Raw genomic sequence first — 16,132 nt, 5'->3', positions numbered from 1 at the left:
GTTTGGCCCATAAGCACAAACAACAGTCAGAACCTGTCCCCCCACCCGTAGGCGGAGGGAGGCTACCCTCTCGTTCACCGGGGTGAACCCCAACGTACAGGCGCCCAGATGGGGGGCAACAAGTATGCCCACTCCAGCCCGGCGCCTCTCACCRTGGRCAACTCCAGAGTGGAAGTACGTCCAGCCCCTCTCAAGGAGGCTGGTTCCAGAACCAGAGCCATGTGTCGAGGTGAGGCCAACTATTTCTAGCCCTCTCAGCCTCCCACACTAGCTCCGGTTCCTTCCCCACCAGAGAGGTGACGTTCCACGTCCCAAGAGCCAGCTTCTGCAGCTGAGGATTAGACCGCCAGGGTCCCCTCCCTCTGCTGCCACCCATAGCACAATGCACCTGACCCCTTTGGCCCCTCGGACAGGTGGTGAGCCCATTGGAAGGGGGACCCACATCTCCTCTTCGGGCTGAGCCCAGCCGGGCTCCGTGGGTAAAAGCCCGGCCACCAGGCGCTCGCCATCGTGCCCCATCTCCAGGCCTGGCTCCAGAGTGGGGCCCCAGTGACCCGCGTCCGGGCGAGGGAAAACCAAGTCCAAAGCTTGTGTCCAACATAAGGGGTCTTCGGGCTGCACTTTGTCTGGTTCCTCACCTAGGACCTGTCTGCCTTGGGTGACCCYACCAGGGGCATAAAGCCCCAGACAGCATAGCTCCTAGKATCATTGGGACACTCAAACCCCTCCACCACGGTAAGGTGGCAGCCCAAGGAGAGGACATTTATTTGCACACATCATAAATAGTTTGTTGTGATTTTAGGCCCTGCCCACGATATCATGTGAGAATCACAAGCAAAACTTTGAGTCACAAACAAAAACTTAGAATAGCAAGACAAGATTTCTGACAAGCACAAATAAGTTTGTTTTGCAAAAAAGAAAATCCACTTCATGAGTCAAAAATGTGTGATTTACATTTTTTAAAGTTTTTTTAAGTAAAACTCAGTAGGCTTTTTTCGTGGTGGCATGTATTAGCAATTACATTTTTCTTTTTTCTTTTTTCTGCAGTTCCACATTAAAGTTTGCTGCAGCTCTGCTTTCCTGAATGGACCGTCTTCATCTCCACTGCAGCAAACAGGCAGATCTTTTTATAGATTACTGTACACTAAAAGTTGCATTGTGCCCTTGTTTATATTTTTAATAGTGTAATTATGTAAAGACAAAATATGTAAATCAGAGCTAGACCACCAGCTCTGATTTATTAAACTCTGAAAGCTGAGAGGCTTTGTTAATATTCTGTCCTAGAATGCGGTTAGATGGGCACTTTTTTGTTGTTGAGCACCTGSCCCTGTAGTGGCCTCTGCACTGACCTGATATGTACATATACATATAACACATATATTCCATTCTCATCCTCCGCGGGTGGTCTCTCATCCTCTGAGCTCGGGTCTTCTGTCAGAAGCCTGGAAGCTTGAGGGTTCTGGAGAGAAGGGGGGAGGGGCGCCGATGACATATTCGCATACACCTTGGAAAGTATGTAGTTGCGCCCCTGGTTGAAATGTAAGGCTTTTTAAAACATATTAACAAGATTTAATTGGAAAATAGTGTAGAGAGCTTACACAGTGGAAACCAGTAAATAGAAATTATGAGTTACCATGGTGACATTGCTCGTTATCATTAGACATTGGAGTTAAAAAAAACTGAGAAGGCTCTCCAACAACTAAGCGCGCAGCTTCATTTCGATTTTGTTACTGTTATTTCTAAATAGGACAATAGAATCTTAACTCGACCTGTCCAGGGTGACCCTGCCACTCGCCTTGGGATTCCCGAGGTAATCGTGTAAGATAATAAATGGATGGATTGAATTTTAAATCATATATTGAGCATACAGAACTATGAATTGTGAAAACATTTGGTGCATTTAAAAAAAACCCAGAGTGACACCTCTTCGCTCTGTTTCAATCTATCTCTGTTTGCAGCCACAGGTTGCTCACCTGTACGCATAGCTCTCGGTCGCAGCCATACCAACACATTTTCTGTACGTGAAGGAACGAAGCTCACGTGGCGACGTTTACCCGGAAAACTCCGCCTGACGTCGCCGTCAGAAACAGCATTTAGTTCGGGTCGTGACTTCAAACGCAGCACTTGTTCCAGCAGGAAAACGGCGCTGACAGTAGATATGCTGGCGGTAGCGCCACGTCAACTAAAACAAACTAAAGCGTAACCAGGACTTTGCCGTGTAATTAGTCTGTCTGAGTTTTAACACCTGCCACCATGCTGGATCCGTCCTCTAGTGAAGACACGGGCGGGGAGTCCGACACAGAAGTTACCAGAGARCCTCCGAGGAAACCGTCCGCCGTTTCAGAGGCAGAGAAACAGGGAGACAGTGGGCGGGCGGGCGGCCAGCAGCTGCAGCCTGCCGAACCCCCCGGTGGAGGTGCAAAAGACTGTCCCTCTGGAGGTGACGGTGAGGAAAAGAAGGAGCCAGAGCGCCTTCAGAAGGAGGAAAAGGAGAGGAGAACTAAACTGCAGATCTATGTGTTTGTTCTGCGGTGTATTTCCTATCCGTTCAACGCCAAGCAGCCCACCGACATGACCCGAAGACAGCAGAAGGTGAGACTGGACAGTATGCTGGTCAAGTAGCTTTAGCTTCTCTGTGCTGGGAATTTCTATTAGAGAAGTCTCAACCAAACAAAGCGGACTCTTTAGCTGAAACATCATAATTTTACTAATTTTACATGGTTTGAAATGAAAATGATGCTCAGAACAGTTAAGCATAGTCTCAACCTCAAATGACTGAAGAACAAATAATTTCATTCTTTTCTACAACACATTAAGTTAGGAATATACTGATCATCTACTGAACTGAGCAACACCAGGAGTCATTAAATTGCTTCAGTTTGGCAGTTCATGCAAACTCCATTCAGAAAGTAGAATGTAGACAGATGAGCCAAACCACATTTGGAACCAGTCATGTATGTATTTGTGACAAGATCTTAACCCAAATATATGATAAGTTTTTACCGTGACAAACCTTCAGCATTCTGAAAACGTATTTTCCTGTTTCCTACAATGCTATTAGAAGGGAAATGGATAATAATATAAATATCGCAGTACTGGTATAAATTCATTTTATTTGTAGACAAGATGGTACTGTGGATGTCAGCCTTGGTGCTTTGGTCTCTTGTACTTTGCGTGGACTGTCTATTCAGCAGTAATCATACTTTTTGACATTTTGTATTGTTTTTATAATAAGATAAGATATTCTTTAGTGATCAGTCAGAGCAACAGAGTATGTTGCTAAGGGTTTCTACTTCTTTTTACTCCAATCATCAGCTTGAGTCAGGTTCCACCATGACCTGTGTTATTGTACACATCTTAAGCAGAAAGTTCTTTTTCACATGGCAGTAACATGTTAACTCTTTACAATGACCTAAAGCCTTACAGTGAAATTAAACACACATTCAAAGATACTTGGTTACAAAACCACCATTCTAATAATTTTTTTTAATTAGTCCTTTTCAGCATAATTTTTTAAACCAGTTACCTTTAAGTAATACGGCATATAATCTGACCAGACAAAGGCCTTAAACTCWTTTAGTTTCATAAACACCAATATCAGTCAGGTGACATCATCTCCAAGTTATTTCTGCGTTGTTTGATCAGTCTATTTCTCACCGCGCCAGTGGTCGTCATCTGTTGGATTCAGTTTCTGCCAATGCAAACTTGGATCCACCGCGAAGACGGCTCCTCATGGTGTGGCGTTGACTCCAATGCAGCGTCAAATCTCAGCTGATGTCCGATCCAAACTTTCTCACTGTAATGGAAAATTTTATAACGTGCTCCTCACCCCTCTTGTACTTTAGATTGTGTCTGATGAGATCATTGTGTCTGCATGATTTTATCATAAAATTGGCCTCCTGCTCTCTTATAGACTTCCACAGTGTGACGCAACAGCACAGAATGTCTGTGATCCAGGAGACAATCGGGGTGATACTTCCTCAACCCAGAACTGAGACTGCATTTCATACATTAAGTAACAACCTCCTTTCCTTAACAATAGACAAATGGCCAGGCCATCGGGGTTGGGCTCCACAGATTTGTTGGTACATCACAATCTGAGATTCACACTTATTGTCCAATCAATTCTCTCTTCTCTGACCAGAACCTATAAAAGGAAGCCAGATCCACTGTTGGTCAGAACAGACTTGACAGACTCCCTTGACTCTGCATTTCTGTTCTCACCTTGCAAGGTTTTAATAAATTTCTTATTTCTTCTCATCCAGACTCTTGTTAAAGCAATTTTTTTCCACAACACTCGCCGTCAATGGAAGGCGACAMACGGAAGGCTGGAGTTTTCACTGTAGCAGCTCCCCAGAACTTGAAGTAGTTTGCGCAGTCTCGATGGGTGATTTTCAAGGTTCTGTTTATTTTCTTTGATGCAGATCATCAGTTATGGAGAGCCATTTCAGCCAAAATTAAATGGCTCTCCATACACCACACCCACCTCAGTCACCGTGAAAACTAAAACGTATACAAACTTTAGAATACAAAACATAAACTTACAACACAAACAACAAAATGAAACGTACTTCGCTGCTTTCACCGGGGAACACTAAGCATTGATTTGCCAAACATATCTTTTGACAGTTGTTCAAGTCATTCATTGGTACAATGATTTTGCCAGCTTTTATAGGGCCTGCCCTCATTTAGCTACGGCAGCCCGTGAGGAACCCCAAACATTACAAAGTGCAAATACAATTAAACAAAACAAAATACTTACCACCAACAGTGCTAATCAAAACAGACAAACATTCATAAACAATCTGCAGCATTCTTAATTTAGAAAATTCACTTTAAATAATTTACAATAAATAGTCTACAAATTTAAATAATTTAGACAATTTATTTTAAATAGCTTACTATCCATTACAAACCATATTATCCTCCAATAAGTTTACTACTAAACATGGGAGTAATAGAGGTTAGGGACTTCACTACTGCTTCACTATGTAGTAGCTGACTGAACTGTTAGTTGATTAATGTTGTCTGCATTGACTTGTACAGCAGATCGCTGTAGAATTCAGATTTCTGGAGTTGGAGAAGCACATCTCGATGCAGTCTTAGACTGACAGAATATTTAAACGGGTTTAAGCATACACTAAGGTAATCTAGGGATAAATTCTCTATCTGGAATCCAGTGCTTATGTACATAGACAGACTAATGCCTATGCCTTCTTAATCTCATGAAGCAGGGTTTATTGGGCCCAAGCAGCGAATCGCTGGCGAAGGCATATTGTAATTGCAGGATTTCTTCTTTTTTTATTTATTTTGCCGCCACTTTACGCAGCCTTTTGGGACCTTTAACATATTCAAAAACTCGCCAAACATGACCCAAAATTGTCCACCGAGGAAAGTTTTTGAATTCCAGTGGCATTGCAAAACTACATGGCCAAACTGCTCTAAACGCCCCCTAAAGTGAGTTGGGAGAAACTGTAGGTCGTAGAAATCTGAAACTCGGTACGTAGGTAGTCCCCCCAAATCAAGAGAAAAAGTCTCTTGGAGGTACCCTCTAAAGTGGACAAGGAGGCAGCCATTTTGGGTCAAAGGTCAGATTTTGGCCATTTTTCATTTTTACTCACGTCAAACTTTGACGAACTCCTCCTTGAGACTTCTACCTATTGGCTTTATTCTTGGTCAGCATGCAGTTAAGGCATGGGGCCTTAAAAGTGATAAAAATAATTGGTTTTTCGTATATGTTCAGGGGGCGTGGCAGAGCGGCGAACTTGGTGTACTTGCCAAACAAAACGCTATAACTTTCACATGAAGAGCTCAATTGGCAAAAAACTTGGCATGAGGGATCCTGGCTGGATGCCTGACGATCCTATCTCATTATAATCTGACGTCATAAGCCCCGCCCCCTCAGAGGAGGAAGTGACATTTTCTACTTGGAAAGCTCCATCTMTGGCTCTCTTGACCTAATCAAGATGATCTTGATTAACATTCAAAGGCAAATACAGGATCCATTACAATAAACAATCCTGAGTTACTGAATGAAAACTTCCTGATAGCATGGCGGCTAGCTGATTACGGCTAGTTCTGATTGGCTGTTTCTGACTGAGCGGAGTAATTATGCAGAACAGGGAGGAGATTGATTATTTTTTTTAGAGATTATCTGTCTCATGTTAGGACAGCGAAAGCTTTTAATAGTATGTAAAATTTATTTTTGTAAAGTTAGATGCTGCAGCTTTAAACAGAGGTTCGGTGTGAGAGTCACTACCAGGTGGAGCAGAAGCGGCGCTCCGTCTGTGAAATATTACTACCTGTAGCGTAGCAGCGGTTCAACAGCGAGAGCAGAACCAGCGTCTTACATTGCAGCTTGAAGACCTAAATAATTTTGCGGGTTATTTGTTTAGCTTTCTGACCGTCATGCTAATCCGGGTGAGTGTTTGTRGCTGTGTGATTCTTTTTTTGCGGCAACATTCCATGTCCCCATGTTTGGCTTACAATAATTTTTTGTAAAATGTGCCAAATATTTACAACAAAGTATTTTAATTATACATTTAGATGTTTGCCATTATTCAAAGATAAAGGAAATGCCTTTTAAAGATTATTTTGTTCTTTATACACCTTTTTGGTGACTGACACGTTCAATTTCATTGTGTCCCCAGTGCAGAATAATAGACTTCCTCATGAAGTTTAAACTATAAAATATATGTTTGTTTTTCTTCAGCGAGTTGATTGACTGAACTAAACCTTATTTTAATATGCAATTGAATCTGTTGAAACTATTTTCTCATTTGATATTTTCTTCATATTATACATGTCCCAGTACTAACTTTCCACCCTGTTATGATGTTTCCTTTTTGCCTTTAAAAAGTCTAAAATTCCATAAAAACCAGTGACATCAATTGGTTTTGATGTGAATTCAACCATGGAAAACAAAGTAACTTCAACTGTCCCCATCTCTGTACTTTTTCTTAGCTTAAATATGTTAAACCTGTATGAGTAAAGCTTAAAGTTCCACCCTGTTAGGATAGATTGTGAAAAATGTTTATTCAGTAGAATTTAAAAAACATATTAGATTTAGTCATTAAAGTTTTGTTATTCTGTTGAAGGTTAACTAGCTAAATGTTCACCACATAAAGAGCTACAGGTAGATTAGTTAGAAATTTCCACCCTGTTATGTTCATGAACCAAATAAGATAGAAATTAGGGTGAAAAGTAATAATTTTAAGTCAAATAAAAAAATTTCAGATGATGGAATAGAGTTGCAGAGTAGTCTGAGGTATTATCAGATGTCTTTGCCATTTGTCTGTTTTCATTTCGCTAGTTACCCCCATTGACTCCTGTGAAGGGAACAATGAGTTCCTGTCATGGGAAAATCAACTACAGGGATGGCACCTGTTTTTACCAAATGGAACCAAGACAAATACTCTACCTGTACTTTAACTTGAAAGAGCCAATCCTGCAACTAATAATGAAAATCGTCAGATTTTAGAATTATGGGACAATCCACCATGTTATGTTCCATTCCACACATGTTTTTATTAAATATTGTTACAGAAACATTAAGTACTGTGAATTTTTCTGTGCCATGTTGGGAATTGAAGTCCAATAAATGCAAATATTTGTATGGGTTTTTAAAATTACCAACATTTTCAATGCTGTCAGTAATAATGAGTAAAAAAAAACAGTTTTTTCTTTATAATACAGTCATAAATGATTTGTAACTTCATGATGTGTTACAATTTCAAGAATTAAATGTATAGTAAAAGGGACACACTCTTTTTAAGAAAAATTCATTATTTTTCAAAATTTTAATGTTTAACTATTTGTGGTCTATATGTAAATGTTCATAACAGGGTGGAACACATTCAGAGACAATGGTGAAAAACCCCCACATGTAATTATTAATTTATCCAATCCTGAGTTTGCCCATTATTCATTTCTTATTGTTAAACATGTCAGTGTTGTAACAAAATATTTAAAACTTAAAACATTAATACTTTTTTTTTTTCAAAAATCTTGAGGCCGAAATGTTGCCGCAAAAAAAAATCACACCCAACAGCGCTGCTTTACCTGCTATCTGATCGCTCCATACTGCGATCTTTTTTTTTACTGCAGTGAGCCTCGGTGTAGCCAAACTCCATCAAGTATGGCATTGTTTTTATGCCATATTAGATTCGTCGTGTTGATGCATTTTGACATGCTTCAACCCCCGACCCCGAGGTAATTTTCCACCCACCGCAACACGCAAACTTCCCCATTCACTCAGTGCTTTATAGTTCCACACGACATCGCTTAGGATTTGATGCTGCGCGCTTGCGCAGTGTTTAGGAAAGAGGARACCAGCTGCAGGCAGGCTGCGAAATAAGATGCAGGTGATCAGTTTGTGTGATCGGCAACAAGAGACCGTGATCGGCGATCACCGATCATACACTTTTTCACGGAAATCGGCCGATTATGATCGGTGGCCGATCGATCGGCACACCTCTAATCTTATGTTATTGCATTGCGAAAGTTTTAATACATATGTAAAATCTTATTTTGTTTAAGTTACCTGCTGCAGATTTAAGCAGATGTTCGGTGTGAGGGTTCACTGCGAGTGGAGCTGAAATGGCTCAGTCTGTGAAATATTACTACCAGTAGCGTGTAGCAACGGTCCAACAGCGGGAGCAGAACCAGCATCTTAAACTGCTAGATCGGTGTAATTATTCGGTGTACAAAATAACCCGGTGTTATTTTTCGGGTAATTTTGTAATTTTGTTTAGCTTTCAGACCGCTATGGTCTTCCAGGTGAATGTTGGTAGTTGTGCGCTGCTTTACCTGCTATTTGATTGCTCCGGATGTCTGCAGTGAGCCTTGATGTAGCCAAACTCAAGTGTTTGTTTTTTTTCAACGTTGTATTAGATTCGTCATGTTGATGCATTTTGGCGTGCTTCACCCCCGAGGTATTTTTTTGGCGGACCACGCAAACATCTCCGTTCACTCTCAGCGTTATAGTTCCTCGCCACATCGCTTAGGATTTGTTGCTGCGCAGTGTGAAGGAATGAGGAGATCAGCTGCACACACAGGCTGTGAAGTGAGATGCAAGTGATTGGTTTTGGTGGTAGGCAACAAGAGAACGTGATCTGCGATCACGGTGAACGGCGGTCACAGTGATCGTGATAGGTCGATCAAGAGACCGACCGTGATCGGCCGGTCTCTTGATCAGCCGATCACGGTCGCCGATCAAGAGACTGTGATCGGCGATCACCGATCATACACTTTTTCACGGAAATGGGACGATTATAATCGGTGGCCGAACTAGACACATCTAGTTCAGTGTCCATGAACTAAATGGACACTGAATGAGATGATATTCAGAAAGGATATTTTTTATTGGTTGATTTTAATTGCCTCTACGATGAACTCTTTGCATAAAGTCTATAATGTCTGCCCATGTGCACCAGTCAGGGGTGTTAATTATAGCCTGTCAAATGACGGACCGGCTTCAAATTTTCCCTTCGTTTTATAAAAAGAAAACAAAAAAAAAAAACCCTGTCAAATACAGAAAATATTCTGTTAATGCGACCTCTGGAGTTATTCCACTGTTTTTCCTGACTGCCTGTTAGCTTAGTGTTAGTGTAACGCAGCTGTATTTTATTTGCTTGTTCTGTTATTTGCTTTTCTGTATTGTTTTTTACTTTATGGGTAGTGTCCCTCTAAGAGCGAGGTGCGACAACTGCAGTTACTAGGGGAACTCCCAGGCTTCAGAGTTTCAGAGCTGCTGCAGAACAGAAACCATAGACATAATATATTGGCTGCTCCGGCGTAGGAAATACAGCGGCCATCTTGGAGCGGTCATCCCTCCTACTTTGCTCAACCAAAACAACAGAAGATGCCTCAACACTGAGGGATATTGTTGTTCTGATTGATGGACTATTGATGTGAGGGCTCCACAGACAACATTTCACAAGTAAGATGGACATATTATTGTGTATATTTTGTGATTAGAATATTACTTTACTGTATTTATGTCCACCAGCGAGATACCAGCTAATATTAGCTACAGTGCTTGGTGTAAAATGGGGTTCAGCCGCTATGAAGGCTAACTGAGATTCCGTAAATCTAAAAAAAATTATTATTCTCTAATGTTGACTTAGATTATCTGACACAAGAGCCTATATTAGAAATGAAACAATATAACACATATTACAAAACTTATATTATGTGTTATAACATTCACCAGCAAAGTTTGCACAGGTGGTAAAGACTATTATTTATATGCAATTCTTTCACTCCGTCAAAATTAAGATGGCTCCCAAATCTTCCGTTTTTCTTTTGAAGGTTTCCTAAAGACACAATGTGAGGAAGAAGTGGGAGATATCTATAAAGAGAGACGGATTCACTGCAGCACGGATGAATCTCACATAGGATTTTGGACTCAATCTCAGCTGCTGAATCACTCTGAAGCTAGAACTCATCAGCTGAAAAACATATACATATATCTATATACATGTATGCATCAATGACGTGCGGTCAGGGGAGGAAGGTGAGGCAGAGCCTCACCTGTCATCATGGAAAAATAATATATAATAATAAAATCATTTATAAAGATATTTTCACCCTGTGGTTTGTACTATAAAGTGCCTATTTTTCATTTAATTTAACCAAATCTGATGTTGCTTTTCTTCAAAATCGCTGAATTTTTGCATTTTCCCATTCAAATGCTCAGAAGCGAAGCCGGTGAGGCAGCAGCGAGCTGAGCCTCACCTGTGATTGCTCAACCTCTCGCTAACTGTACTGGTTGCCACTTTATGAGAGCATGCTCCTCCTGTCTGTACGTCGCCAATAAAATGGTTAAAAACATTTAATGTAAGAACAGATTTTCCATAATTTAGCTTATGTATTTAATGTACTGTGTTTTTATTGTCACCAACTGTGTGTGTAACGTGTTTCATGTGCTAAGGAGCGATCAGAACAGCAGAGAACAAATTCGAGGTGAGGCAGGCAGTTCTCGTGCCTCATCGCTGGGGGCGCTCATGAACCCAGACATTGTGACTCCACAACTGCAGAGTAAGAGACGGTAACAGCGATCTAGCCATACAGTAGCTGCGCTGATGCAGAGAGCAAGAAAGACATGGTTTTGAGTTGTACTTTAACGGTTTCTCCCTTTGCTGTTTAGCACGGCACGAAATTAATAATATCTACACGTTTAAGTTTGATTGAGATAATGGAATTATTCTGTAGTGGCGGTGCGGCTAAGCATGTTAAAGAATAGTCTTTTTGCCCTCCAGCGTTGTACGCATGCGCATAATTTCCTTATGTAAATAATAACTTGCAGGGGTCTAGATTTGTAAATCCGATTATAATTAAGTCGGTGCCTCACCAGTTATGAACCTCACCGCACGTCACTGGTATGTATATACATGCATATATATAAACATGTATCCAATATATATTATTCAGTATTAATCATTATTTATTTTTGTTTGTATAGTTATATAAATATGTATTCATATTACTAAATAATTGATTAAATAAATTATGAACGGCTGTGTGCTTTTGTAATATGCTCATCATACATCAATATCAGAATATTCCATTCCTATTCTACTGTTATAGCCACTAAGCATATTTAAATATGCTGAACCATGTATTAAAAGCATACTTAAAAAATACAATTATTTATAAATGTAGCTTTGATAGATGTTTGAATATGATTTCCAGTAACAAAAAAGCGTGTTTTGATCGATTAAATGCGCTGATACGTCATTGTGCTGCTAAACACATAACCAGGTGGTTATGTGGTTTAGGGCGCTCCAAGATGGCCGCCCTAAATCTCATCAGCGACAATAGGCGAGAGCGGTCCATGAGGTGTCTATCCTTACATTATGTCTATGAGCAGAGACATGCTAGTCTCTGGCTACCTTCTGCATATTTCCTGACTTCTTAATGCCTGATGATGTTTTCCTGATAGGTGAGCATTACTGGAGATTTGTAATGTAGTATGTCTTCTAATAGGAAGACATTGCCAGTGAAATGCTATTTAAACCCACAACTAGTCTTAAAAACAAATAAAAAAAATACAATTAAAATTGATATCAATTATTTGCGCTTCTATTTAATCCAAATTAAGTTGGTGGCTCCATAAGGACCGCTAGGGCTACAGGGCCCCATAAATGCTAATCTTTTAACATTTGTTTATTGAGATTATCAATGCTGCTAAATTTGATTTAGTGGTTTCAGTATGCATAAATTCAAATATTTTAAATTATTTAACATTTATATGTCAGATTTTAACAATCTGGCAAGTTTACTTTGTAAAAGTTCAAGGAACAATATTCATAGTTAAATTATTTTGTTACCACAGCTATAATCTGATGCTGTGAGTTTAATCTGAGAGTTTGAACTCTGTTTTTCCACAAATACAAATGAGTAAATTACGATTATAACTTACTGCTTTTGGCCAATTAAACTACTCCCCTCCTCCCAGATTTTACTAAATCCAACACAGAAGCTGTTAGAGATGCTGATGTTTTTAGCAGCAAGAGGGGCCCCGAAGTCAAATTCTGCTGCAGGCCTCATACAGCCTTGGACCGGCCCTGCACGATGAGTTAAATCCTCTGCACTGCGCAGAGATGTGCAATAAATGGGAAATTTAATGCTGCTAATGTGACTTTAGTAGCTCCTTCCATTCAGTGTCTGTTGAGTTTTTAACAAGGGGACAGAAAAACTATTTTGGTTGGTCCAGTTTTTGGGACGAGTTTCTCAGATCTCCACGTCCACTAACTCTGTCTGACTGAGTGGACAAAGCATTTGATACGATTTGATGCTTCGTAACCGTAAAAATAATACTAAAAATAATAATGAAATAATATAAAACCAGCATGATGCATGACTACGAGGCGAGTGCGAAAGCTCCTCACCGGGCTGAACCTGCATGATGAGGTTAGGGCTGGTTCGTTAACCACTAATGCTCCGACCAACTGTGACCACATACATAAACTTTACAGGGAAGACAGACACAGAGCCAAATGCTGGGCAGTGTGTTGAGATGGAAAAGCCACACACAATTCTTTGTCCACAAATATAAATCATTCTCACTACTCGCTCAACACATCTCTGAAAGCGCCACTACAAGTTATTCCTGCGGTTCACGTAGAGCTGCGCAACCAGAGCTACTAACGCGGTGGGGTTTAAACTCCTACCTTGGTCAAAAACTCTGGAAAGAATCATAATTCCTCACAGGGGGTTGATGTAAATATCCATACAGGTCAGTCTGTGTCCAGTTTGAGTGAAAGGAGGTGTGCGCGATCCGCGCTGAGGTAAACTTAAGACATCCAGCTGCTGTAGCGCGCGAGGCAAAGTGCAAAGGTGTCAGTGATGTGATTGGTCCGGCTTTACATGCATAAACCATAAACTTTGTTTCTATAGACATATCTTTTAGGAATAAATCTGCTCTGCCAGTGAAACGCTAAGAGCAACAGAGACGCTTGCAATCCGACTTTAAAAAAAATAGAAGCATTTTTTAATTATTTTCCGAAAAACATGAACAAGAAAGGCTTGGCTTGGTTCTGGGGCTAGCAAAGCATGGCGGCTGCCAGGCCTATAATATACTGGGGAAGACCCAGTATATTATAGGCCATGGACCTAAAGTTACTCAGTTACTTTGAGTAACTTTAACAATACAAACCAAACCTAAAAACACTGTCAGATGTCCCAGTAAGTTTGTAGGGATTAAAAAAAGTTTCAGCAAGCAATGTGGTATAAAGCTAATCTTGAAATTGCTGTGTGGCTCTTTACAGTGATGAGCTGAATTTGGTTGTGAATGCTGAACTGGTTTGGCCCCTCTGATCTAATAATCAAATTTGCTCAACATTAAAGATGTTGAGCAATTGGGAATCATAATTGTATTTGTGATTCCCAATTACAATCACAGCAGTACATTAAATGCAAAATAAAATCAAAATATCTAAAATCCAAAATATCTAAAATCAAAATATCTAAACCAGAAGTTACCTGCTGTTATTCAGTGGATTTGTTCTTTTTCAAGTAAAAAGCTGCCAGTGCCCATGTAATTTTCTGCCCATTTTATAAATTGTTAAACAAATTGTAAAACTGCCTGTTTTACAATCTTGTGTAAAAACATCACACTGCTACTCAAAGGTGGCATCAATTAACTCACTCACTCATTGGCAATCTAGGGAAAACCTGTCGAGTAACTGCTTAAAAATAATAAATGGTGTGGAGTGAAGGGAGAAATTGAGAAGAAACTGTGGATAAGATAATTGGTAGTATTTCAGATATTTAAAACAAAGAAACAATAAATACAGATCAATATTGACATACGTTTTTCAGCAATATCATCCAACCCAAGTTTAAGATGTACTACATGTTGCGTGGCAGAACCAAGTTCTCTAGAATACCAGTGCTATGTAAATTCAAGTTTGACTAAATAAATTGAGAAGACACTACCACTAAATGTAAAGATGACTCGCATAAAAGTTTGTGCTTCCAGCTCAAACTTTATCACAGAAAAGGCAAAAGTAGTGTTTGTGTCACTTTCTGTCAGATGAGCCACACTCAATGGGCACAGGAACAGGGTTGAAACTATTTAATGTGTGTTGAGGTTTGAAATTAAAATGCAAATTAAATGTTTTTAATTTGCTTCCCGAGTGTTCAATCCCTTGTGTTGCTTGTTCAGACTATGAATCTTAGACGTATTAATATTTGATGTAAAGATCACAAGTTCAGGTGATGTTACCACAGTTAGCTTTTATCCTCACTAAAACATGTTAATACAATGGTAACATCACAATCTGATTATAAAAATAATGTTAATGTTATGTCTTTGTTTTTACCATTTTCCGTAGAATATTCTTGTATACCCCATGTCTATATGGAACTCATTTTTCCAGGCATTTACTTCTAATTTAGTCTCACTGTTTTAATTTTGAACCCACTGCTATCTCTGTAAGGTCAACAAGCAGCAGCTGCAGACAGTGAAGGAGCACTTCCTGGCCTTCCTCAATGGAGAGACTCAGATTATTGCTGATGAAGCTTTCTGCAATGCTGTGAGAAGCTACTATGAGGTGAGGGGACACAAGCTTCATGTAAATGATGCCTGTATTTCAGAAACAAATGTGTTTTGGTCAAAGAAAGTGATTCTCATCAACCACCTTGATTCTTGTCTTAACCATGGACCTGTTCAATAAATTAGAATGGGTTCGTACTTCGTACTTACTTGCTAACTTACTAAACATTTGTGAAAAAGAAACTTCGACATTTAGGACTGTTAATATGCTGAAGTGTTCTTATTTACCAAATATATTCAGATCGTGGCCTTTTCTCCTGAGTTGTCAATCAGTTGTTTCCAGTCAGTCAGTTCTAGTCAAACGTGTTAGTAAATAAAGAGCAAAGTAATAAAGTGATACAAGTAGAACATCTTTTAAAATTTCCTCCTTATATCACTGTTGCTTATAACAAAAATATCACATTTTTGATGGAACTAACAAACTGTAAAAAGTATATTCACTTCAAGTTCCACTGGCAGGTTATTTCACTTATAACATTGGAAAAATGTTTTAAGTGAAATAATCAACCAGTAGAACTAGTACTTTTTAAAATCAATATTAAGAAATTGACTTTTCAACAAACTCATAGATTTTGTTGAAAAGTTACTTTCAAGTTGCCCTGTGACAGACTGGCGACCTGTCCAGGGTGACCCYGCCTCTCGCCCGGAACGTTAGCTGGACATGGGCACCAGCAACCCTCCTGACCCACTGAGGGACAAGGGTGAAAGAAAATGGATGGATGGATATAGTTGGAGTTGGACAGTTCTGTTTGATGGCTTCCTGGAGGGAGAGATTGGCTGAGATAATGTTAACAACTTTTCTCCTGCCATTAATGTTTTTGCTTTTCTTTATATAAAGTATTTCTATCAGTTGCTCTTTTTCCATTTTGTATACAGTATTTGTTTATACAGTATTTTTTTATTTTTACCTTAATGCTTACCTGGTCAGGTGAGGTGGAAATGTACATCCTCTTGATTACTGACAAATGTCAGAACCACATGGACTGAGCTGGTTACATCAGATCTGAATCTTTATTTCTCATTAAAACGACTTCTTGTCATTTTAAGACATTGTTATAAAATTTCATCTTT

At 39.7% G+C, this 16,132-nt stretch overlaps 1 protein-coding gene across 6 annotated transcripts in view; it reads left to right on the top strand.

Annotated features, from left to right (window-relative positions):
• The first annotated feature begins 1,970 nt into the window (after window positions 1-1,970).
• cadps2 (Ca++-dependent secretion activator 2) overlaps window positions 1,971-16,132 on the top strand; it is a 282,773-nt gene continuing 268,611 nt past the window's right edge. For 5 of the 6 annotated variants that reach the window (XM_008410955.2, XM_008410954.2, XM_008410950.2 and 2 more), the window contains exons 1-2: window positions 1,972-2,592; window positions 14,946-15,059. In XM_008410955.2, the coding sequence (XP_008409177.1) occupies window positions 2,254-2,592; window positions 14,946-15,059 (453 nt within the window). In that variant the 5' untranslated portion in view covers window positions 1,972-2,253. Of the gene's footprint in view, window positions 2,593-14,945; window positions 15,060-16,132 lie in introns of all 6 variants that reach the window. The other variant, XM_017305475.1, reaches the window with a different exon arrangement.

Source organism: Poecilia reticulata, linkage group LG6, assembly GCF_000633615.1.
Source record: "Poecilia reticulata strain Guanapo linkage group LG6, Guppy_female_1.0+MT, whole genome shotgun sequence".
NCBI lineage: Eukaryota > Metazoa > Chordata > Actinopteri > Cyprinodontiformes > Poeciliidae > Poecilia > Poecilia reticulata.
The sequence above is the reverse complement of the archived record's forward strand: the minus strand, read 5'-3'. Positions and strand labels throughout refer to the sequence as shown.